Here is a 27,019-nt window from a genome sequence, read left to right on the forward strand (position 1 = left end):
CGTCCCTACATTCGTATAATGTGTCAATTTATTCATTCCCTTTGGGTAAAACAACTTCTCAGCCATGTGTAGATCTAATGCATATGCATGGTGTGATAATGTAGTCTCTCCAGCTGCAGCAGCAACAAAGACAATCCTTTACAGAGGATAATGAAACACCATAGCAGAGGAACCAAAGTAGACTTTGTGTCAACTATCAGAGATGAGAGTGATACATTCATTCCCAAACCTTTGAAATAGTCAAACTACTGGGGCTGAAAGGTCATATTTTTAGTAGGTATTGGTTTGGTTTATTGAAAGCATTTAAATATGAATAATTTTAGATCCCAGTGACACAATAAGGAGTTTAGCACTCAGAGTCTGGAAAAAAAGGGACAGCAACAAAGACATATAGCAGGGTATCATAATGCAAGCATGTTTATATCTGAAAGTAAAAGATAATACGACATCAACACCCCATTATGAACCATCTTTTCTATTGTTTTTTGTTTTACCACTCATAGCATAGGCCTACATGTCAGATCCTGGTTCCTTTATTATTGTCTCTTTAATTCATCAGTATATCCTTCTCAACTTACCCCTTATTTGAAATTACATTTTGGTAATGGAATAGGTTATATGTGAGTATAAAATAATGAATTATCAAGTATTGATACAGTCTCATTACTGTTGCCACATAAAATGAGAAAGATAATAACAACCGTAACAACGGTATTTTATATTAGTGGTTCAGTGCGAATAGGTCTGATATCACAACAATTCTTTGTCAAATAAATTATAATTTATTATAACACCGTGGCATCTCGTTCAACAGCCAATAGATTCAGATTTTCCCATAAATAAAAAATAAAATAAATAAATCTTTGGTTCGTTATTTTTTTTTCCTTCTTTGTCCATTCTTTTGTTTCCTCACCAAAATCCTCCGCTTTTATTTTGAAGGCGGCCCCCTTGTGGTTTCGCCTTGACAGATTAGGATCCGCCCTTTCCAACGGGGTAGCCATGGAGACCGCGCGAGAGCGAGGCAGCTGCTGGTAGAGTTCTCACAGCGAGTGTTTCCGCACACCTAGAAGAAGAAAAGAAGAGCCCGAGAGAGCAGACCGACGACGAGGAAACAGCAGGGCAGCGCTGACGGAACTAACACGACGAAAACATTACATTTTTCGTGTGTGTGTGTGTGTTATTTCCCCCCACACACACTCTCGTCTGGGTGTCTACGCTGTACGGCCTTTAATGCCTCTAATGTGAAAGGAGAGGAGGGCTCGCTGGTAACCTTTAGCGTCGGTGAGTCTTTGCTGTTTTTTTTGTTTTATTTCGCAAGCTAAGCACAGATAGGCCACTACGAGACGAGACCTCCTTTTTCCGCCTCTCAACCTTTATATGTGTATTATTACAAAATTTAAAAAGCTTAGTTATCTACGTTTTCTGACATCTGTGAGAATAGTGAGTTGTCACTTTTATTGTGTTTCGTACTGTGTTCGTGACCGCTGACGATCCTTTAGTATCTGTTTACGTTACCATAATAAACATGTCTGACAGGTCTACAACATTCATTTAGCTTCTTCAAGTTCTTACAAAGCCTCGCTTGCCAACACGTTTGAATAATTAATTAAGCAGACAACCAGTTTTTCCTGTCTCTAACAGTTAACAGCTGTAGCTTTGCTGTATTGTCACACTTCATATTGTGAGCGATGATTGAAACAACACAGCTATTAAACACATTAAACAACCATATACATTATCAACCAACTTAAAGAAATATATGCAAGCTGTTTGTGTGTATCTGTTACTTTGTGAGAATGAGTCTTTGTTTTTGTCCCACTGTGTGTGTGTGTGTGTGTGTTCCTGGCTGCCCACCACAGTCTTTGTTTAAATAGCTCGCAGTACAGTTGCACGTGTCGAAGCGTGTGACTCCGCTCCAGAGCTGCTCTGAAGGCAGATGAACACGTTTGATAAGAGTTGCTGTATTAACAGATGTGTTATTTGGGTTTTTCTAGGCTCTCCCCTGCGCAGATACTCCTCACACACTGTCATTTCCCCCCACTCCCTCGCTAATGTTGCAATAAAAAAAAAGTTGGCGTCGTTTCCTGTCTGCTCGGAAGGGTTGGAAAGGTTGCTTACTTACCATTTGCAAGGGGTTAGGGGGGACATTTATTGTAAGCTGTTGTCTATTATCATGAAAGAGAACAGAGGTCTATGAAAGCCAGGAAGCTTGTGTGTTCAGGGGGCTAATGTACAGTCTAATGATGTGCTGTGTTTAGGGCCAATGTTTACATCAAGTCGTGAGTCACATGTTTTGGAAGATAGGATCCTGTACCGTGTGAGAAATTATACATTGATATGTCAGATTTTGCCACTGTCTACTCCAAACCATGCTTGCTATCACTGTTTTGGGGTATTTAGCTGGTTTTGTATGTAAATTAACCTTAATGGTAACAGACAATCCTTTCAGGGTTTCTATCCATTACCTTTTTACGGTATAAATGGTTAAATAAGATCCTCTCTAAACCTACTGTTGTTTAATACAAAATAAATCCACAACATTGTGGGATTTATCCATATTGGGCATCTCTAGAGGTGTTTTCTCTTACTAACAAAATAAAAAGCACACACTGAAAGAGAGCATTGTCTCTGTCACTGTTGGCTTCTTTGTCAAACAATATCTAAAAGCAGACCAATTATGTTCCTTTTACTCAGTTGTTTACCCTTGTTTTCCCTAGAAATCCAGTCGTGAATATTGATGGCTATCTACTAGACATTGTAATTGTTTCAGTGCGGTGATTTGCTTGCTGGTTATGTCTCCTTACATTTTAGTGAGCTTTTGAATATCGTCACAGTTGCGAGATGTTGATACAGAATTTCTAAACATTGGACACTACCAACCGTTATGTAAATGGTTTCTGTTCCATGTTTGTATGGCTTTATTGACACATTTTTCCGTTCCACATCTAATTTGAGTTAATTTCTTAGATTGTGACAATCACCAGTTCAACATCCATTGTTCGCCTCGCCTTGTTTTGTTTTTACACATTGTGCACACTACAGCTAGTTCACAAAGGAACTAGCAGATATACGATGCGCAGCTTTAATCGTTCTCAATTTAAAAGCCATTGTGTAGCCAAAATGTGTTTTTTATAACTTCAAGTCCTGCATATAAAAGCTTTTTCTGTTTGGCAACACAACTCAGAGAAAACATCTTGTGAGGACAGATAAGAACACTGCGTTTGACTTGAATCCTACATTAAGCTTTCACTACCTTTCAACATGACAGCATTTCTCTCTTTTTTTAGTGGTTCCCCCACACTTTTTGTGTTCTTACTTCTTTCTCTCTTTCATCTTTCTTTTTTCTTATTCTCTCCTCACTCTTTCTGCCTCAATCCTTGCGGTGGTACAGAGGGATGCCCGGGCGCTGTGGGGCTAAACACTACATAATACTATATAACAAAGGCTCCTTTCTGTGCTGCCATGCAGAGCCTCATCTCTGGGTTCCCTCCGCAGGCCCAGACGGGCTCCAACAACCGCAGTAGCATTGGGGCCTATCGGGTGGAAATCTCCTCCCGGCTGTTTCTTTGGCACACTGAGTGCTCTCTGTTCCCGGACACATGCCTGCACTGCTGCTCTTCTTGGCTCTCTTTGCATTCCAGGAGCCCCGGGCAGCTGAAAAACTGCAGTCGCAGCCTGCTGGCTGCCTGGTTGTCTCAATGGCGTCTGAAGTGAAAAGTTGCATGGTTTATCCCAGGTGGAAGACTAAACAGGCAGATACCGTTTTGCACTTTTATTGTACAGTGGGCTGAAATATGGCCAACACAATTGACAGAGCACATTGGTAATTTTAGCAAAACTGCAAAAAATCATCTTTATTATCAGTTCTAATTTAGAGGTAGTTTTCAGCTTGCTTGTCCAGCCAACAGGTTTAATTGAAAATTGACTTAGTTTACAATGATATTTAACAGCGTAGCATCATTCCTATGAACATATTCCAAAACGTTTAGCAGCTGTGCTTCATCACACTAGCTATTATAAATTGATACTCAAAACTGCATAACATTTAGATTAACATTAGTTTATCAAATAGTGATTGACTGCAAAAGCTGTTGGTGCTCTTTCCAGAGAAAAATATAACTTTTTCATTAAGTATTTAATGTACAAGGATAGGTGTAAACTCTGTCCTAGCAAATAATTGTTGCCATTTATATGATTGTAAGTTACTGCGTTTCATCTTCATTATTATCTTGCACACAGCCTTAAATGCCTTAAGAAACTCGAGAGCAGCAGTGTTCTAGTTGCAGCAGATTTACCTTCTTATAATAGTACCATTCTCTATTGTGGTGTTAATCTGACCATGAGCTGCAGATTTGGGACTTTGTTCAGAATTTTCTATTTTAACATTTTCGGCAGATGGCTAGTCTTCCCCCTTTCTGCTCTTGTAGTGTAAAATGCTGTTTCTTTATTGAGCTGGAACTAAGTAATCATCCTTGCTTGTGTTGTACTTCCTCTCTGATGTACCTCGCTTTGGATAAAAGCGTCTGCTAAGTGAATTGTAGAATTGTAATTGTAGAATTGTAGAATAATCAAATTGCTTAGTGTGTCCCAACTAAATAATTTGCCACACATCGTTGACATTAATTCTTCATACACTCTCTTAGGGCGGTGTGTCTTTTCTGAGACTGACACTCTTCAATTATTAAAAGCAGTCCCAACAACACACAGCTTTTGAAACAAGGAATTGGTCATTACATACTTTTTAAAATCAGATCTGTTAAACAAGTCATTCTAGATGTTGTATGCTGTCTGAGTGTTTTATGTATAAATCTCAGTTGTCTTTCAAGTTCAATCAAATTAGTCTTATTCTGTAAGCTATCTTGTTCCCATCTACAACATAAAAGAGTGGTTATACTGCAGTAGCGGCTTAATTTAGTGTGATTTTGCAATCAAAATTAAATCAGATGTCGGAACATGCAATATTTGACTCTGCACATTGCACACACTAATGTCATGCATTTAGTCAGTATACAGTTACACTGTCACCTGGCTACATGCAGGAACTGTTTGTTAACATGGTTTGATGTAAAATTAGTTCCAGGGATCAGAAATCTCTTATCTCTTGAAGTTTGAAATAGGAGCACAGTCTTTTATGTAATGTGTGGAAGGCTCAATGTCTTTGGCGATGTTTGACAGAAAAACATGATTGGAAGAAATAAAGTTGACATTTTAATTTGAAGCATTTCTGTTAAATTTTCTGGCAAACTGCCCGCTTTGTTATTAATCAATCTAATACCATGTACATTAGGAGCATTATAAAGAACTGCAAGAAATTCTGCTCTTGTGCCGTCTAATTGGAAAGCTGTATATTTTTGGGATACCTTAGCACAAAGTTAATGACTTTCTCCTTTGTCAGACATTCTTGTGTGAAAGCAATTAAGCTAATTCTGCCTAAGTTTTCACTTTGCAGACCAACTGGCCGGTCAATACTCTGCCCTCAGCTCTCTCAGGAGGTTAGCTGCATTATAAATGCCATCCCAAGTGCTTATTTACATCCCAACAAGTGCCTTTGACTCGTGTTCGTTTTTGTCCTACCGTTGACTTTTGTTTCACTTTGTTATTTCTAAGAGGTTCATCTGGGAATAACATCTTTACCAAGTGTCTATCTATAAACCAAGCTTTAACAGCGGTGCTCTGATCCCAACATAGACAAATGAAAAAGCGTCTATGGATCAAATGACTGGCGCAGGTTCTCTGCATGTGTTTTTGACTGTATGCCCTTTGGCTCGATGCAGTACCCAAACTGTTCTGCCAAAACTAGCTTACGTCACTCTTTCCCACTGGCCTGTGCTGCATGCAGGTATGATTTTCCACCGTATTCCCGTGGGCATCAGAAAGGTGGCAAGTTGTGTGGGGCCCTGCTGTGTGCGTGCCGAAAAATCTGTGGCAATAAAATGTCCGTATTGTTGGATTACAAATGTACACTTGGGTTATGCTGTAAATTTAAGAGATTTTACATAACATTTGCATTAAATCATGTAGCCTCATTATCTTTCAACATTAACTATTTAGGTTTTAACCAAAGATTATTTTCAATCAGACTGTCAATTATTGTCTCCTTTAATTAATCATTTGGTTCCCATTGAAAAATCAATGGTCTGTAATAATAATTGCAGAGTATACACCATGTTTGTGTGTGCATTTTTACAATAACTCTCCTCATCACAATAGTTCCGGGTCGTCTGTGGCAGTGCTAGTGTCCACGCAGCAGATCTGCAATAAAATTGGCGGCTCTCTAAGTGCAGCCATGCCATTACTGTAGCCATTAGCTCAGCAGCCTTCTGTAACTGTAATGGGCCCCTTGCCCTCTCTTGAGGATATGCTGCCTGCCAGCAAGCTAGTTCCTCACAAAAATGCAACTACTGCTACTTCATCCCAACCTCTCTGCAGAAACATACTAAAGACTATATGCACCTGCATCTCATTTATGATAGTGTACTCTCATTATAGCCCCCAGTAAGCCACCTAATGCTTTTAGGAAGTTAGTAAAGTTGGTATATAGAGACAGATTTGTGCGGTGACACTGGCTGTGTTTGTGCATATGGCTGCATTTCTACTCTCAATGATGTTTAAGGTGCCTCACAGTAACTCTTTATATCCTCCCTTTTTTATCTTTTGTCGTGCAACTGATCTCGGAATGCAGAGTTTGATTCAGCTTCTTCCTTTTGTTGGCTTTTTGCAGAAACTCATAACAGATACCATTTATAGATACAAATTGAGCAACAACAATTTTGCAGTTCTAAATTGTGAAGGTACATCATTAACTACAGTCGTATGTTGTGCATATACGTGACTAAAGAATGGGAGTTATTCCTGAGAGTTACACTTAATTGTGATCTTCATAATAAATCCATCAAACTCTAGTCATTTTAACAATTTGCAGCATATGGCAGAGAACCGTTAGAGCTGAGCTGCTGGTGAGGCATCTGTTTATCACTCAACTGTAAAGTACTGTGCCCTTACTATTATTAGACTTTAATAAGTACTTTTGACAAGTCTCTGCTACAGAGTTTTTAATTAATATTTATGTACTAACATACTGGTAGTGAACATAAACTGATATGCCATAGTGTCCAAAAACCACAGAACTGAGACTGTTTCATTATCTTTTGATGAAGTCACAGTAAAATGCAACTTCTCTCCTACAGAAGCATTTGAATTGGAACAAAAGTTGCACGTGTTACCACTGCTTTAGATTTTCCACTGACTCGCTCTCTCTCTCTCTCTTTCACTCGCTCTCACATGTATAGCCTCGCTCACCCTAATGCCGCTTCCTCACCATCAGCCGGGATCTGTGTCTGTGTTACATCATCTACAGCTGAGCTGAGTATGAAGGCTGGTTAGTTCAGTCTTAAAGGTAAAGCCAAACGTAAGGTTGGAGGGACGATCAGAGGAACTTTTCGGGTTATGCTGCCGCCAGTGGTTTTTAAGAAGTAGAACTGGAAACGACTCCATCTGTGTGGAGGCTGGTTTTGAATAGCAGGATGCAGATTAAGGAACTAAAGGCTAGAAGAGGAAACACGCACAGAGCTATTTTTGCCATGGCGTTACTGCTAAACCAACTTGTACTGACATACCGTAAATTCAGATTCAGATTCTTAAATTGTCCGGGGGAAATTGGTACCCCTTGTGGCCTTTCCCCTCTCTCTTTCTCTTATAGCCCTCATAGCTCTCTCCCTCGATTCCCTCCTGTCTCTCTGTGTTGCTTTTGGTTACGTAATCCTCGCACAATGTTGATAGTAATCCTCACTCTCCCTCCCTCCCCCTCTTTCTATCCCTTCCTCTCTATGTGGCCTGGACAGGTTAAGCCGTAGAGGACTCTCGCTGGTCGCTGGAGGAAAAGATGTGCGATGGAATGGTAGCGTTTCAGACGAGAGCCCTGTCCTCTTCCTCCTCTTCTCCTCTAGCCCACAGGCTGGCTGCCTCCGCGCTTCTCCTCCTCTTCACCCTGCTCCCTTATGGTCACGCATCAGGTAAGACAAATAAACCCACACACATATATTTTTTTCCCTCTGTGTCTCTACTCCCACATGATGCACATCGACTAATCCGCCATCTTCACCTGTCTCTCGTGAATTGAGTGAGGTTATTTTCCCCTCATCTTGCAGGTCACTTAGATTAAATTGGCTTCCTTTACCGTTGCCTCGGTCAGGTTGCTCTCTCTCTGAGCAGCAGCTGAGAGCTCGATCCCGCCCACTCTGTGAATCCATTCACTGCCCTAATGAGTCACAACAATTTTTCTCCACTATTGAGTGAAACAGAGACATGGTGTTGTCTGCGGTCACATCGCTGTCATAAGGTTTTAATCAGCCATGACATTTCGAGTCCTCCGAGAGCTTTTAGCACGGTTAGTCGGCTTGGTTATTATCTGACGACAACCGTCAGATCAGGTTTGGCATTTCAGCCTGAGGGCTTTGTTTGTTATCTTTACATGGGAGGTGTCCACATTTCTAATTTAATTTAGCAAAATTGTTGACTGTTTCCTTGTTAGAGTCAACATAGGCCATACAGAAATGTATCAAGTTGACAAAGATAGAAATACATTGTAGATGTCATGTACTCTACGAACCCCTTTTCTTGTGCCAGGCTGCCAGCCTTCCTCTCACATTAGCCCTCAATGTTCCTGTCCCTTCCCCCGAAAACAAACACACACTACCTACACACACATGCACTACCACACACACACACACACACACACACACACACACACACACACACACACACACACACACACACACACACCACTCACATAGCCAGCTTGTGAAATGTGCCAGATGTCCTTGCCACAGAGAGGAGGCGGCCTGTGTATGTGTGAATAAGTAAATGTGTGTGTGTGAGGGGTGGTTTCAACCCTTGGTTGCTTTTAGAGCGTTAATTGATTTTCTCTCTAAAAATTCTCAAATAAGTGTGTGTGTGTGTTTGTGTGTGTGTATCTATTGAGAAAGAGAGAGAAATGGGCGGTTGGATACGTCTGGTCCAAGTGTATCGCCTCTCTCTTTGCTCTGTATACGTCTTATGTAATACACATGATTCATGTAGAGCCCAGAGGAGCTTGTATCACGCTCACGTTCTTCATCCAACATACACACACATACACTGCCTACCAAATACCACGTTCGGTAGTTGTGGCCTCAAATCCTCAGCCCACGTGCTGTGTGTACTTCATTTTTGTGTATAGTGTGTTTGCACTCCATTTACTCATGTCATTCATGCATGTGAACATAAGGTTAAGGTTATGACAAAAATTCTGCAGGTCAGTGCATCAAAGATGGACCTTGCTAAGTACTCTGTGTAACCATAGTTATTTCCTAGGACCAAATGTCTACCTAAGACTTTCTTTGCATTACCCATGATGCATCTGCGGATTGAAGCCTGACTGATGGAAAAGGACAAGTAGTTCTATAGGCTCTAACACTGACTTTTTTGAACTGGCTTGTTTAAACGTAGAGCAAGTTATGAACTGTGTGTGGCCTGAATATTTTTAAGCCTATACCTCACTCAGTGCTTGACAGATTGATGAAGACAATGCATACAATTAAACAATTTATTTTAATATACCTTGCATCTTTTGTCTTAACCTGAAACCTGTTTATAGTTTGTGTATCCAAACATGCAATGGAACATTCAAGATGGTATATTGATTAAACTGACGTCAATACAAAAGTTATTTTTAGGCGTTGTCATCGCTGCATATTTCTAGCATAATAACTTCCTCTTTGCACACAATGCAGTGTTCGTGCTGACTCACAGTTCAAGAGTTCTGGCTCTTTAAAATGATGTACAACACTCAATAGTTGCTCTTTTGCATCAGATAAATGTGCTAAAAACTCCAAGGTATTGCGTATGCACAGCTTTCGAGGCAAACTCTGCCCCTACATATTAAGGATCAGTTTTTGGACCTGATTCAAGTCCAGCACGGAGCATGAAGTTTAATATTTAATTCAACAAAAGCAACTTGCATTGAATAATGAAAGATATCGGCTCCTTACTAACAGCATTAACAGAAAAAGCCTTAAAGTATTTAGATTTTTCAAGATGATGAAACTTTAATGCTTATTGCTTTTGCTTCATTGCATCAGATACAACCGTTATGATTATGCTAACAAAACCAACATATGAGCATTTACAGAATTTATAGTAACTTAAGGGTGAGACGCTCATTTTACAGCTTTAAAGTCATCATATTATTAGTGTGTCTGTTCTGTTCACCGCCCTCCCCTTCTCGCCTGCTCACCATACATAATTCACATAGGTAATCCCGCGGCGTGTTCCATGGCTGGAGATTGCTCTGGAAATTTTCATGAATATGAAATGTCATCAGTGCTGACAGGCTTATTCCAGACTCATACAAATAGCAGTGTGTGGTATGAATAGAAATGAATACTAGAAAATATAGTGTAAAGCATTTGCATACTAGCGAAGAAGCTCAAAACAAGAGAGAGCAGAATACAAGACAGATCAGCAACGACCCTATTTTTGTTCTTTGGAGGTTATGCCATCAGTCTTTTGTAGATATTACTTTATTAGGACATTTGGCCTTTGGGGAAAAAAGATTGAGAGACAGGACGGGAAAGGTTGTGGTCTTTGCTACAACTTTCGGTTTCATTAACAAAAAAGAAAAAGCTGTTCTCTGTGAAAGGTCAAGACAACAATTTCTTGTATCCGTAATACGCTTCTTTAGGAAGTAGTCACAAAGCCTTTTGGGCCGGTCTATTTTTAGAAGCAATCATGGTCCAAGTCATGTCTTTTTTATCTGCCGTTCAGCTGTTCCGTGTAAACAAGATTACCAGCAGGGTATCTGCTTTGCTAATGTAAAAGGTTCCCTCAAATTTGTGTTTGTGATTACTGTGTATGATTACATTTCTGTTTGTCATTCAGGACATTCTGCCAAAAGTAGCAACATGCTTGACAAAACATCCTCTGCATTCAAGCAGAGTGCCAATAAACAAACACAACAACAAAGCAGCACCTTGGGTTTTGTGTATACACAGGCTAAATAGAATAAGTCTGAGGGATTTTTCAGGGCACAGTGTAAAATATCGCTATAGTTTTTCATGTCTTTTCTGAGTCAATCTTACATCCCACTAATGTGGGCTGTATGTAGCTCAGTTCCTAATATGGTGTCAATTCCTTACAGTGAGCCTTTGTGGTTTGTACACAGGAAGTCGACCTAGACAGTGACTCATAACCAAAGAATAAAGATCGCAACTCTGAGCGTCAAAGGGTCCATTCACATGATAACATGCTGTGTTTTCTGCTCTAACGGTGTCAGGAGGCAAAAAGGGTCAGTCCATCCTTGTGGGCCACTTAAACAGATAAACGGTGCCCTCTAAAAAACCCCTTTGTGTTTTGAAGTTGAGTTAAAGCTGAACAGGAAAGTGCCACCGAGGACCAGAAGTCTCCCACAAACAAGCCTGCTGTGTGCTCTGTGTGGTGTTGACATTTATGTATGTTCATGTGTGAGAACGGGAAATGGCTCTCGCCCAGGCCTGGATGAAAAGCAGAGTCACAGGGCAAAGAAAAGAGCTAGGAGGAAAAGGCAGGGAGAGCAAGTAAAGGAACAGAGAGCTGCCTTCTTATTTCCTCTGAGATCTGTGTTTGTTTTGATGATCGATTGTTGGACATTCTTGGCTCGACTTGAATACATATTTCCTCACCTGATGAAGGCATTGCACTGACAAGATCCCTTTGTTTTTGGCATGTCTCACAATCAGTGTGCAGGACCAACCCCAAGGATGTTTTCTCGAAAGTCAAGTTGCTCCAGGAAAAAGATTTGACAACTCCCTGTTCCTCTGTAATAACAGAGTAGGCTCTAGTGGCTAGCATAGCGTCATTGCTCTGACCACAGAGGAAAATATCTGAATGAGCCATGCCCTTCTTTTTCTTTAAACAGCTGTAGGCTTTGAAACGTGTTGCTTGCTGTTGTCATTAAAAATCTGTGTGTCCACAAAACTCCAGTGTGCAACTTTCCTTTCCCAGTATGTTAGATGGGATTCAAACATTGAGGGGGGGGGGGCTATTGGCAATTAACTGTTCAGAATTGTCCCCCGAAGACCTTTTAGCAAGACGGTTTGCAGACGTGCAGGAGTAAAGCAATACGTTGGCAACTGGCTCGTTTCTGAAATGTGAGAACAAAGAGGGCTTTCAGGGGGGTGTTGGAAGCCACAGGCTAAACCACAGCAAGCTGAAGCTCAGCTAGATCACCAGTCTGCAATTAGGATTTCTAACTCAGTTTGTGTGTATTTAGTGTGTGTGTATTTAGTGTGTGTGTGTGTGTTTGTGTGTGTGACTGGGTATATTGAGCACTGCCCCTGTTCTATTATGTCTGTGTTCTTGATTCTCACTCCCTTTCTCTCTCTTTAAGGGTCCAGCCATTAGCCAGGTGAGACCAGAGCCCATTAGCAGCAGTCTGGTCCAATCCATCAGCCCTTTCTCTTTCATTACCTGTGTGTTTATCACTTGAGCCATCGCTCTCTGCTCTCACCCTTTGTCATTTAACAGCTCTTTCACCCATTTAAACCCCAAAGGGAAACTTTAAACGCTTCACCAGACAAAAAAAAAAAAAAAAAAAAAAAACACTCCATGGAAACAGATACTGCAGTGGGGACAGGCGATGCAAGAACACTTCATTCACTTTAAACAGTTGACCGGACAGTTCCATTACTTTGTGAAAATCACTTGGATTGTTGGTAGCAACACAGAACAGACACTTATCATGCAAACACTTAGCTTAAAGTGTATGGTTTTTTATGTGTTTGACTCTTTTTTGATGTTATATTCTTTGACTTGTTCATGTTTTCAGTGTATTCAGTGTGCTGACTAGAAATTTTCCAGTTAAACATTGGGAATGTCTCCCATATAGCCTTAAATCCTAATCAGGTGTATATGCAAGTCTACCAGGAAATGCATCGATTCAGTACCTCTAGTTGGTTAGCCCTGAAAAAATCAACTTGTTTCTTCTTGCCATGATATATTATGGCTGCTGCTAGAAATAACAGTTTAAGAGAGGCAAGCAACTGATTACAGGTAAATTATCACGTTACCAACAACAATAGCATAATTCTGGCACATATTCTAGTGTAAGTTGAAGCTGCAGTCACGTGTTTTCCCATCACATGCTTTAAGTTGTTGTTGTTTTTAATCCATTTGAAGTTAAAATATTTGAAAATCAGTAAAAACACCAATTAAAGCGGTTTCATATCAAATGCTCTATATTCTGTGTCTTCAGGAGGCTGGGAGTTGAGCTGCTGCTTATATTAGCTCAGCATGTTTCTTGGAACTCAGGTTTTTAAATTCAGGAGTAATTTAGTGCATGAGCCAAGTCACACAGCAGTGTGAGCAATCATATTATATCCATACAGGATAGGTAGCATTTAATAGCTGTTAAATTTATATATTTTTGTACTGCTTTGATGAGGTACTCCATGTCTGCTGATACTTAAGTAAAGATGTCTGAAGTGGTATCAGGAAGTAAAAAATATATTTGTACATTGATTCTTCTGGCCACCATAAAGTTATTGGTCTATTGCTTGCATGTGCTGTGTAGTAAAGGTTAATGTATAATGAAAGCAGGGTGTGTTGGCGCTGGCAGCACCACACATGAACGGTCACATCTGATCATATGCAAAGTATAAGAAATATGGTGCTGCTTTCTTAAACTAACCTCTACTGGTTACGCTTTAATGAACACGCTGTAGATGTAATGTTAACAACTATGCAGCCATTATTAAAAACTGTGTAACTTTGCATTGTTCAAAGCTTTGTTTTTTTGGGCGTCTCTCCAGAACTTGAGGATTACTTTGAAGCTACATTAAGGCTGGGGAGAGAAGAGGCAGTTTGCAAATTGTTTTTCAGTGTGTGTGGTTGTCTGAAGCAGCAGGCAGTCATAATGATTTCCAAAGGGCCTCATCTGAGGGACCAGCCTGCTGAGTAGAGGACATCTCTGACTAATGAGCTGCTAAATATATCCCCCAGTCTCTCCTGTCTTCTGTTGCCTTTGCTTCTGTTTTTTCTTTCCGTCTATAATTCATATCTTTTCTTAAGTAGTTCTCTTTGCTTTCACTCTTTGTCTTTTGTTTTTGTTTTGCCATGTTACTTCTCATGTTTGTTTGTTTTTTAATTTCCATTCTCAAGCTGTAGCAAGTAAAAATTCATGTTAATCTCTTTTTTTCAATCTGTTCTGCCTCACTCTTTCTTTATCTACCTTGTCTTCTCCCTCGCTGTGTCTGCACCTCCTCTTTTATGTGTTTTTTAGACCCACTGAAACAGTGTGGGCTGTTCTTTTTTTCATTACACCGTTAGTCAACAGTACCATCCTGTTCAAACAAGTTCATCATCATACACATAAGCTAGCATCCTACTCAGTGATGCTGAATTTGCCAATAGTTGAGACATCCATGCTGTGACAGACTGGGAGCAACCGTGTCAGATCTTATGACGCAGATACAGCATGGGTGGTTCTGTAGGGGTAAATGATGAAATCTTAATGGCAAGTTGAAGGTTTGAGGTTTATACATGAAGCCATTTCTGTGGCTTTTACCATTTCCTATTAGATCATTGGGAAAATATTTACTGTAAACTAATCTGCTGACAAAAAGACATCTTGCTTGTCAAACAAGTAGACAGCAAATGTTTGCTAATGGTGACTAAAAAGGCTGCACCTCCTGTTGCTGCTTCAAAATAAAGCTTTGTAGTTGAGTGTTGGCTCTTAATTTGAACCAGCAGCAGTAAATATTTGGCTTGCAATAGCACTATCTTTAAACAGCAATTACAACACTAAGCCACAGAAATTCTCAGGCCAGTCAGCAGATACTTAAGTACTCACAGCTGAATGTTTAGCCGCCTGTATGGCCATCAGTTAAGCACAAAAGTGTGTTTGATCTGTCATGTTTGGACTAATATATCAGCAGTCAATATCACCTGCTGGGCATCCACAGTGGAGAACGCAGTTGAAAAGCAGTCATTCATGCCTCAACTAGTACGAGCTGTAGCAAGACACTTGAAATGTGGCCATGATTTACAGCAATAGCCGAATTTGTTAAACAGTTGATTCAGCATCTTTAGTTCAGCTTTGTCTCATCCAAAACTTGACTATTTAGTTAATATTGTTACATAAAGCATGCAGGCAACTCATATAGAGTCAGTCTAAGGCAGCAAAATAGCAAACATAATAACCACTTCCTCTGAGGGACTTGCATATATTGAGCTTTGTAGAAGGGCAGGGCTGTACATGTGCTATCCTGCAGTATGAATGTTGCTTGTTGTCATGGAAGAAAGAGGTGTACAGCTGTTTCTCCTTAACTTGGTGCATTTCAGAAGAAACGGCTCCATCAATGCTGTGTTATTTATTTTAGGCTTTTTCTGCCTCCAGATGTTTTGTAGGGAGAACAAGAAGGAGGGGGAGGGGGGGACAACAATTAATAAATATGTGCTGATCTCCTTCTAAAGAGAGGTCTAAGAATGTTTGATTCACAACACCTTTTGAGCTGATTGAAAGTAAATGTGTAGCTTTAAGAGATTTGAGGGTAGTGCGTAGTTTCTGGCTTCTTCTTTAGTCGGCAGGATGTTCTCATTAGCATTGAATATTTCCTGTCTACTTCCCATTATTTCCTGTTTTTGTTTTGTTCTGTCTGGTCCCATCTCTCAAAACGTAACCAGTCCATTAGATGGAGTGTTGAGATGTTTAGTGCCCAGTTGGCCTAGCTCCACTCTAATGCCCTCTGTCCTTATTACATCATCGGTAAACAGCTCCCTCCCAGCAGCCAAACAGCAAAGGTCTTCTCTACAGGCTACACAGGAGTCCATTTGGATAATTGTGTCAGGGATTTATGAGAGGCGCTCATGTCTCTGAGTATCTTAACCATATTATTTTACATATTTATTTGTATAAATCTGTACTTTTATAAATTAATCTCTGAATAATGACAAATGGCAAGCACAAGGAATCAGACGCCAAAAGACATCTTTACATTGCCGACCTAGACTGTCTTACAGACAGATTGCGATAAGAAATTGTAAATTATAATCAACTTGTAAAATGTGAGGAACGCTTACAATTTGCATGGATGCAAACAAAAGTTGTTTGTTGTTCTTTAATTGATAAATGATTGAAACTATGACCAAAAAGTTTCTTTGTTTATTAAATTATTACAAATTGTCTTTAACAGCTTGTGTTTGTATGTGTGGGCTGAATTCAACGTCATTACCTAAAGTTGTCAGCTAGGTTTGAGTCACAAATTTGAATATTTATAACTTTAAAGGCACCTATAAAATTAAAATGTGACTGTCTTGTGCTGTATTTGATTAATCGAGGCATGAAGAGCTCTCTGTTGTAGCATTCATTTCAAAATAACTATTATTCCATTTTGATTTTTAATTGTATTCTGCTTCTTTTCTCACCCTCACACTGCAAGAACGTACTGAGAGGTGTAGGTAATGTTTCTGTTCTCTTTATGTTGGCTGCAGGCCCATCAAGGCGAGTTTCATATCTGTGTTTGCGTCTACAAACTGTCTGCTGTGTTGGAGGTCTAGCCGGCAATATAAACAGTACTTTGTATCTTCCTCATGATGATAACAGCAGTTTGTTGGTAACTCTCTCCCTGGACTTTCCATGATTCTCTCTCATATTTTTTGCTTGTGTTGAATCTGCCTACGGATATTTTGCACTTTCTCAACTTTTAACCTATTTTATTGACAAATTTTTAGATGTACGTTTCAATGTGTCAGTTAGAAGCGTTTCTAGTTGTGATTATTAGTCATCATAAGGAATTAAAGTTTAGTCAGTCTTGAAGATTAACCTAACTTGTCTTGACAAACTTTGCTTGGCTATTATTTTGTACTTAATGGATTCATGCCCAGGATTAAAATATTATTCTTGGTCATGTTTTGTTGTTTCTCTGAAAAAATCATGTTGGCTGTTGCTTAACACAGACTCTTTTTAGTTGAAAAGAAATGTCCTTAACCTGGGTAATAAATTGGTCGAAAGAAGTGTCACTTCCTGTGAGGTAATAAAGGACAAACACAAAACATGCCATTTTTAATTCTCTTGTGGATTTCAAGAGAACCATTACGAAGCTGTTTTTGTGTATTGCGACTAATGTCAGCGCTTAGCTCCGCCCCATGGACGACCTATGAGGTGCAGACCTCTGCTGGACCTCCTCCATTGTTGACCTTCGTTTACTGTGTCACGCTTTTCTTCTTTGTTGAATTTATTGGCGGGCTACACTTTGTCGCTGTGCTTTGATGTCACACTGTAATGTAGCTGTTGAAGCTACTGCCATCTGGCTTACACCCCGCTTACCAAGTAATGCAATGATTGGCTGTGGAAACGCAAGCACGATCAGGGTTTACCTTACCAGATTGTACTGAACCAAACTGGACCACTTGGTGGAAATGGGGCTCTAGGCTCCTGTCACGCCTTGCTTGCAATGTGTAACGCACAGATGCATTACACAAATGTTTTTTCAGACGTACATCAAAACAATAATGTATCTCATGTAACAGAAATTGACACTTATTTTTGAACAAGGCATCCTGTTTTCATCATCATGACTGCTCCATTTAAAGTTGATTCCCTCTAAGCAGTTGTGTTGTACAGGACATTCTGTGCCTTTGCAGTGAACCGGGCTACCAGACAACTTAAATTGCCAGTTAAATAAAGAGGAACAGCAAGCTTTAGGTTAGACTTTGTATCTCTGCAGTTTTATTGCTCCCAACAGATTTTAACTGCCTTCACTTCACAAGTACTTCCAACATATCAGTGTGTGAGCTCCTGGTAAGACGTGTTGGGATAATCTCCCTGACTTTCACCTTCAACAAATGTCCCAGGCTCAGCTCTCTCATACCTCTGCTGGCTTACAAATCTGGGCTGCTGAAACATGATCAGCCCACAGTTGCATTGACAGTTTTTTTTTTTTTTTTTTGGGGGGGGGGGGGGGGGGGGGGGGGGGTGTTGTGCGTGTGTGTGTATGTCTGAACATGTGCACGTGTGTGTAGGAGGGGTCCCACACACTCTTTTGTTGTCCTCTGAAAGCTGAGGAGCAGGAATGTCTGCCTCCCAGCTGTCCTCAGCAGTGATAGCAGAGTAGGGGGGAGCTCTCAGTTCGCCTTCATGAACATCCACCCATCTGTTACACTGGGGCAGAGTGTGTGTATGTGTATGCTTGTATCTGGGGTTAGAAAGAGGGTCACACAATGGGGCTCCCCCTTACCATCACCCACATTGGCCTCACATGCATATTTAACCCTTCAAATGCAAAGTTTTCTGTTGTCCTATTCAGAGGCACGCTGCTTAAATCAGCTATTGTGCCCCCTCCCTAAGTGAGAGGGGACAATGGGATGTAATGGCAGCACACGTGGCTTGCTAAATGCATTGCAACAGCAGGAGAGGAATGGGACAGAGGATGTATCAGCCTGTTTGGAGACTTCCCTCACCCTGGGTGTGTGTGCAGCAGCATGATGTGTGTGTGTGTTTCCATGTTGCAGCTGCAGGAAGAGATGTGACGAGTGAACGACTGAGTTCTCTAGAAATTCTCTATTTCGAAACCCAGAGCTGTTTGTCTTATGTCTTCTGGCGAATTTCCTGTTTATTGAAGAAATAACATTGTTGGTCTTGGCAGCTTTGTACAATATGAATACTAGTTAGCCTTTCAAGGAGTGTATGTAGTCTAGATGCACCGATCCACTTTTTTTCATTTCAGATCTGATATGGTAAATTTGTACCAATACTGATTCTGATATTTTTACATCACATTTAATAGTGTTTCTGTTGTTGTTGGTATTAAGTGTAGGCAACGCAAAGCTGTAGTAAACACAGTATTTCTTATTGAAAGCGCAAATAAAAATGCATAACAATTAAACTGCTCCTAAAAAAATGTATTTGAATTTACAAACAGTTAGCAGCAACAACTGGCTTTTAAGTTAAAACATGTAAACTGAAGTGCTTGTACTTTTTATCATATAGAAGGAGTTGTTCCATCTTGTCTGAACGTCTTGATGCAGACCATTTGTGGACACTAATTGTTAAGTCTGAATGTCTTCAAAAGCAAGACATTTAAGTGCCCAGATCTTTCTTTGACATGGATCGGCGCCGTCAGTTCGATATCTGGTAAATTACGCCAATATAGGACCTGATACCGATATTAGATCGGACCTGTCTCATCTCTAGTATGTAGTAGGGGTTCCCGGCCTAAGCCGACAGTTTGAAGCATCAATTGAAAAGATGCTGATTCTGACTTCTTACTTTTGTTTTTTTTAGCTGTATCATTATGCATAAAGTCAAGAGCATGCAACATGTCAGGCTGTAAACGCAAAAGATACTCAAAATGAGCCTTCTGTATTTTTCACAGGGAGCTGAGTAAGCCACAGTCTAATATTCTCTAAAACAACCAGATAATGCATAATAGTTTTACATGAAATAACTGTTTCTCTAGAGTCCTTCGATTAGCTATCAGGCTGCAAGCTGAGCTGCTGCACTTTGGCTCTCTAGTCAAATAGTTAGAAAAAAAAACATGACATGCTTGAAATGCTGACTCACTCAACTTTCAGTCAACATAACAACAGGCTAAGATCAGGAGCTAAGGTGGGCATTATTAAGCCTCCTGAAAAACAGATACACCACGACCGCAAGTCAATCAGGTCAGCTACGTGCCTTATTGTGGATAATGCATGTCCTTCATAAAATCAAAACATATGACTTATCAGAAAATGAAACCCCCCTGCAGTGTGTGACAATAGAGACCTGAGCTAATCATTTCATTTTTTTAACCATGTTGTAAACATGTTGATTTCGGCTGTAAACATGGCTTTTGAATGGTGTGTGTGGCTACCGGTGCTTCTTCAGCCAGCCTCAAGCAGACACTTGGCGAACTGCAGGATTTTTACTTCAACATTGGCTTCATTTTTCAACACTGGAGGTGGCCGCTTGTTGGAAATACTAAGAAAGTAGTGGCCTAGAAATGTTTAATGCCCTGCTGATAGCACACGCTTTCAGAAAAAATATTTTTTTTGGCTGATATTGGACTTTGATGTGGGGTTGTCCTTCAAAATAAGGAACAAATAGCTGAGCTTTGTATTGAACAGCCATTCAACTGACCAATTCTAAGCTAATTAAAGCCCTAATGTGTGGTAACAAAATAAGTAACTCCAGTCTGATGTCTAACCATTCGGCATTCAGCTAAACACGGCACATTAGGACACTTGCAACATATTGTGCTTCACTATATGCCTGTATCGGTGTCTACTCAAGCCTACTATCCCTGCTCCTCATATTCATCTACCTCTGTCCTCTAATTTACAACAGTCACGACTTAACACCTTCCCCCAGAGCACCTGTAGATCCAACAACAGCGTATTATTTTTTTAAATATGAAATGTGTTTCATGCTTAAATCTTACTTTGATCTGCAACTTTCTACTCCAAAGTAATACAAGTTTATTATAAGCAGTTTTCCACATTTTGTTCCAGTAACCTTTTCCCTAAAAGAAAAAAAAAAGCTAGTATGTGTCTGTGTGACAGCGTTATAGCATGACAACTTTTCACCTGCTCACAGTAAAACATGACCCTGGTAGTATCACTCACTCAGACATCAAGCATCCCCTGTTTCACCCAACCAAGTCAGCGTGCAGAGTTGTGTCACATCATACTGTGTGAAGTGTCTCACACTAACATTACTGATTCGCTTTCAGTGAAGGTTTCAAAGAATGAAAGTGAGTGCAGGAAGCTTAATCTTTACACACATGCACACAAAATCACATTTTGCAGTTTCCCTATGAGTGGCCTATGGCTTCTAATTCATAGATAAGGTTACCAAAAGATGTTTGAAGAAGATTTACTTTCACTGGATGGCATTGAGACTGGCAGGAGATTGTATGTTTATAATCAATAAATGGTTTTCAATACCTTTTTGACATTCAATCAAACAATAAATCCAAAAATAATTTGTATCACAGCATAATTCATCCTCTTCCATAAAAAATGATAAAGAAGAAAGCACAGGGACTCTGGGTATCACTGGGCTTGCAATACACTGGGGCAAACCCTGTCAGAGGTGTCCGGTGTCCCAGGGTTTAGGATTTCAGACATATGTCCTGGCCTGGGACCTTTGTTATTTGGCATACCCCCTCATCCTTATCTCCCCATGTTTCCTGCCTTCAACTACATTTCGGCTGTTCAGACCCCAAAACATCAACCGTTAAACTACTATAGTAACAGAAAAGAAGTTGCAAGCCCTCCTGTTCTTCCCAACCCTTATAGGTTTTTCTGCTCAGTACAGGATATTAATAACCCAGCTTGCATGAGAGATGTGGGTATGAGCTAACAAAAAAAAAAAAAAAACACACACATACTGCCCAAAAATGACGGCAACATCATCAAACACAACAAAAAAAGACAGGATCTGAGACAACAGATGAACAAAAACATATTTACCAGGCCAAAGAGAGCATCATCATCCCCTTGGTCTTTAGCTTAATCCAACCCCCCTCTCCCCACAGCATTTATAGACACAAACAAATCCCCCCCCGCTCCCTGACACAGTTGAGCAGACAAACACTCACACTGGAAAACACACCCTCTTTTATAGCCTATTGTTCTGTACTGTAGAGCGACCAAACATCTGGCTACAGAAGTCATCAGTATCTGATCTGCTTTAGAGCGCTCCCAGCTTGTAATAGAGGATAATTAGAATTTTAATTTGCCTGGGCAAAGGCGGCTAAAACCCCTTGTTTTTCCCTCCCCACCACCAGTGTTATCCTTAACCCACCCCCATCCAGCTCTTAGCTGGTGAGCCCCATTGGTAACAGATGGGAAAGGGGAGATATTCACAGCCAGGCAGGCACTTCAGAGCAAGGCAGGGGGATTTTAACACCCCCTACAGCCTGAGTCTCCTCAGGCACAGCCTTGAGGCGATGGATGTTGGGATTAGCAATCAGCCTCATGAGCTCTCTGTCCTGGCCCAGTCCTCCCACTACATCAAGTGTTCCTCCGACCTTTTAGCAATTAAGCTCTTTGATCAGCTTACAGTCGTGTGCCCAGAAGATTTCTCATAGTTTAACCTTTTCATATGAACATTTTAACTCCTTATGTTAAACGAGGAATTAGCTTAAGCGCTGTTCATGTCCTCAGCAAATACGGCGATATCTGGTACGTTTTTAAAGACACCTTTACTGTACAATTTTGTAAGTCACGCGAATATGTTTTTTTTACCCCCCTATTTCTGCTGAATTTCACAAGGCACTTGTGACGCTGCTTTAGTCATTATAGTTTTCGCCATTCCTCAAAAACACTGTCCTCTTGAGCAAACTTTTAACATCAGACCGGTGGGAGAACAGCTTGTGTTTAACTGTGACTCATTCCCTTCCTCATAAGCACAAAACATGGCGTGCTGACATCCACTCGAGCATTGCTCAGTGCTTTAATCAGTTTTTTTTCCCCTCAGCCAATATTCAATCTTGGCTATGAGGATGATTGTGGAAAAGGAAAGACAGCAAGGTTATATATCTGACGCACTCTTCCATCTCTGGATACTGAACCAGTGTTTGTTCTCTTCTTTGACAGTGTCTCTTGAGTTGTTCTAGCCCAGCCCACACTGTGGTATGCATGTGCTGTGGCTGTCAGCTGCCTCTTCGTTCCATTGTTGCCGTACAGCGCCTCTCCCTCACACACAAAACTATTGGACAACCTGCCACGACATGTCTCTTTTTGCCTTGTAATCGCTCAGGGCCACAGTGCTCCATGATGCTGATATATTTCTTCACTCCCCCCCCGTCTTTTTTTCTCTGTGCTCTGTCAAATGATGAATACCTTTTCCTGTCAGTATTATTGTCTCTTATTTTCTCACCACGCTGCTTGCTACTTTTTAACCTCATTCTTATCTTTTCTAGTAATTTAAAGGTTTTCCAAATTCCTTTGATGTGAAATATATTTATATATTTTAATGTTGGGCTCTGGCTTCTTTTGACAAGTAAAATCCCTCGGGAGAGGAAGTCTGAGGCAAATTTTTCCCTCCTCCAAGTTTGACAAGCAGTCTTATTTTTTGTCTTTTTGTGTTTAATCTTTATTTCCTTTCTTTAGCTAACATGAGAATGAAATGTTTTATTCTCAGGGGAGTTATTGTTCTGTGGACAAAAATCCTACTTCTGAATTCCATGTTAGCAGTTGCCTCTTAAAGGAAACATTCATAAGAGTCTGCAAATCATAATTATTTTCATCTTCAACTACGTGCTGATTAGTGGTAATAGAGGACGGCTGAAACCGTGAAATGTGGATATGTTGGATAAAAAAAGAATCAATAAATGTACATGCAAAGAAAATAACAACCAACAACCAAATTGTCAAATTGAAACTGACAAAATACTAAAACATATAAAACATAACATATATGGCAATAATTATATTAGAATAAATAAAAGGTGTCAAACTTGTCAGCTAATGCTAGCTATTAAAAAGACACGAGTTGCAATTTAGTTATTACTGGGTTAGAGAGGTTAACAGCATTTTGTGATCTTTGTTTTCAGAAAATGAATTAGAATGAGCAACATTGTTACGTTGGTACATGTGCTATTCCACATACTGTTATACTGACTTGGTGTATTAGCTGCAAAAGACATTTGGTTGATTGAAGGTGATGGCTTGTTGTAACAGTCATCACAGGGTTTTCACAGCATGAGATCCTGGTTTGTAGTGCTTCTGAAAGTACCATGGGTATGAAAATCAACATTTTACTGGCGTCATGGCTCCTTTTTCCCCCTGATCTTACTTCAGTGACCTCTGTGACCAGATCTTTCTGTGGGAATTAACCTTAGCCGGGGTTAAGCCTCCCACTGTAACCATTTTTAGCGCTTTATCAACTTACCGCATGCTAATGCAAAGCAGTTCCTTGTAGATTTACTAACATAAACAACACTGGCTTTGTTTAAAGCTATAACCAGCTCGTCCCTTTGTGTATTTACAACATCTCACTACTGGTTATGCCCTTGTCTTTCTTTGAGTTAAAACAGATAGTTTTGTTTATCTCCCTGAGCTCAGGCTCTTCAGCGTGTCCCTCTTTCTTGTTTATATCCAGCAGTTTACATACAATTTGTACTCTGATCCGATCCCTGTGGACTACTGATACCAACAAGCTTTTATAACTGAAATTTTCAAGTATTTGGAAAGCCAAATTTCAAATACAGGGCATAGAAATACTACCGTCTAGCCTTTTTATATGAAAATGAATACATTTCTCAAAGGAGCATCTGTCTTCTGCAGTTGTATTGATAGCGTTCTGCAACACAAAAGATCACCACAGTGGCTCTTAAGGCTATTTACCCAAACTGTCCCCTAAGGCCATTTTGTCCCCCTGCTGCCTCCCAGCCTGGGGTCATCAATTCATCACCTTTACCACCTCCATTAGCACCATCTCCTCCTCAGAGAGCCTTTAGTTGCCCTGAAGCAATTCGCCAAACAACTGCTGAGGTCGCGGTGTCAAATGTCATCAAGAAATGTGTGCGTGCAGATAGTGTTGCTGCTTGTGAGAGATGGAGCAGGGGTGTGTGTTTGTAGGAATACAAACTCTGCTTTGTAAAGTCATCATATTGGAAAAAAAAACCTGATCATGGATGAATCCTAGATGATCAGTGTCAATTTACCTTTGTAGTCTAGTGTGGCTCTCAACTTATCATATCTATAACACTGAATTATACAAAATATTATGTTTTGTTTTCATGAACTGCTGCATCATGACATTTCTGTAGTTGCTGTAATTGTGTTTTAAAAACATACAAGTTTACAAAGCAAGTTTATTAAATATTAAAGGAAACAAATTCCTCTAAAAAGATCATGCATGGGTGAACTAAAGCTAAAATCAATCAACTGATCAATCTTTATTTATATAGCACCTTTCATACAAATCAAATGGAAATCAAAGTGCTTTACAGCGACTGAAAAAAAAATGTGATGAGACATGGTATAAACAAAAGTGGATGTAGAAGTAGAAATGATTAATCTGACAATTTACAATGGCCGCCATTACAATACTTGTTTTTGTCAGTAATTATATGATATTAAAAATCACAATTACTCTCCAATCCCTGCTTCTTCTTCTTTGCATACTCCCAGTTTACTTTCTGTCACACAACACCTGAATTCATATATTCTTGGTATGGACTGTAAGGATGGCATCACCTTAGGCTGTGGGCTTTTTCACTACTTTGTGACTGAAGGACAAGGTGATTGATAAGAGTATCATTAGACTAGAACCAGCATTCACTATCATCAGCATTTGTTGTTTCATATTTATCATATCTATCTATCTGCATACCTCTGGCCACATGTTGTGAAACCAATTAGGCGCTGAAGCATCAGCAGCAATAAGCAGCGTTCACAATTCTTCACATCAAATCTTTACCCAGCTGGATCCAATAACACACCCTTTGGTATCACACGACTTAGTCCTAGGAGTGTCTTTGTTTTTGGGTGTTGACTTTGTTTCTGTCTGTGTGTGTGCGTCTATGTGTTTGTGTGTTTGGATGAGCAGGCTCGCACGTTTGAGTGTTTGCATTTAATCTTGTGCTGCCAGCTTAGAGCGACGTTTCACCCCAGAGATTAGAGGATGTTGGAAGCGCTGCTGTGGAAATAGTCTCTCTTTCAATCTCTAAACACACACATAGGCAAGACAAAGTGGCTGTTTGCAGTGTTGGTGTGTTTATTTATGTCAAGCGAGTGATAAGACCCTGCAATAGACCATGGCTAATATGCTTCATAAACACTCAGACCAAGGATTAAATAATGAGCCATGTGGTCATTAGTTTTGATGATGGCTCTATTAATGTTCTATTTTGCGGGGGTGTTTAAATGTACTTCCGTCTGAGTCTTGTTACAGAGAAAATCACTGTGCTTTGTGTAATTCTGTATAATGAATCTAACAGATAAGATGTATAGATAAACACTGAACATCGTTCTCTCATTATAACAGATTAAATTATATTTAATGGCCCAGATGGGTTTTAGCTAAGTGTTGATTGTGTTGGAAACATTTCCTGTGAAGCCAAGCCTGAAATTCTTGCGTAACCGCTTCACAGATAAGCCCGATCATTCTTTATAAAGTTGGTATGTCTCTATCTAAGGTTTTCACAGGCTAATGCAGAAGCTCAGTCAAAATAAAGTCCTCCTGCTATCATGTCTGCGTTTACACAGGTGCTGTCAGACGTGCTGGATTAAGATTCTCCATTCTTGCCAGATTGCTGCTCAAAATGTGTGTTTTTTTACATGAGTGTCTGTGACTTTGAGTGGATGTTTCCAGAGCTGTGGGAGTGCCACACAACTTTAGAGAATTTATCCTGCCATGAAACACACACACACACAGTCAGACTCAAAGGAGCTGACGTGACACTGCAACATTATTGGCAGAGCAAGGGAAGGTGGATCAAAGCACAATTAACATTAGGACGTTTGCTTCACCCTGTCCTTATTGGAAGGCTGAGGGTTTCAAGTCTGTCATTACAGCCAAGTAAATGAGTCTCCCTTAACATCCTTCCTCTCTCACAGATAGACTCAGTACTACCGTTGAATTACATAATAATGATCAGGAGATAATCAAGAGAAATTAGATCTATATGAAGCAGGTATTCATGTATTCCCTGTACTGCACAGCATTGTTTTATACACCTAACTTGTCATGTTTATACACTGCTTCACCAGTGCTTGTGTAAAATGCAGCCTAGTTTCAAGTAACAATACCTCTGAGCTTTAATCATTAGCTTAACCTGTCAACTTGATAGAGTCTCCCTGTGAAACGTAGTTTGACCCAGTGGCAGCTGCCTGCAGGGGAAACCAGCCGGCAGTTTGTGTCGGCGTAATGATAGACCGGCACAATATGTGCAGCAACAACACATTAATGTAATTCTAAAATCTTAACAGTCACGGGAGAAGTTTTACAATAGTACAGTACATTCTTCTGATGGAGCCATAATAAGTGCCATTATTTGTTGTAAATAATCTGTTT

General features: G+C 40.1%; 1 protein-coding gene across 1 annotated transcript in view; it reads left to right on the forward strand.

Annotated features, from left to right (window-relative positions):
* Positions 1-1,007: 1,007 nt before the first annotated feature.
* The window catches only part of susd6 (sushi domain containing 6), a 32,865-nt gene continuing 6,853 nt past the window's right edge, over positions 1,008-27,019 (forward strand). The window contains exons 1-2 of the mRNA XM_020628272.3: positions 1,008-1,281; positions 7,842-8,012. Of these exons, the coding sequence (XP_020483928.1) occupies positions 7,883-8,012 (130 nt within the window). The 5' untranslated portion in view covers positions 1,008-1,281; positions 7,842-7,882. The remainder of the gene's footprint in view (positions 1,282-7,841; positions 8,013-27,019) is intronic.

The sequence above is a fragment of the Labrus bergylta genome, chromosome 15 (genome assembly GCF_963930695.1).
Source record: "Labrus bergylta chromosome 15, fLabBer1.1, whole genome shotgun sequence".
NCBI lineage: Eukaryota > Metazoa > Chordata > Actinopteri > Labriformes > Labridae > Labrus > Labrus bergylta.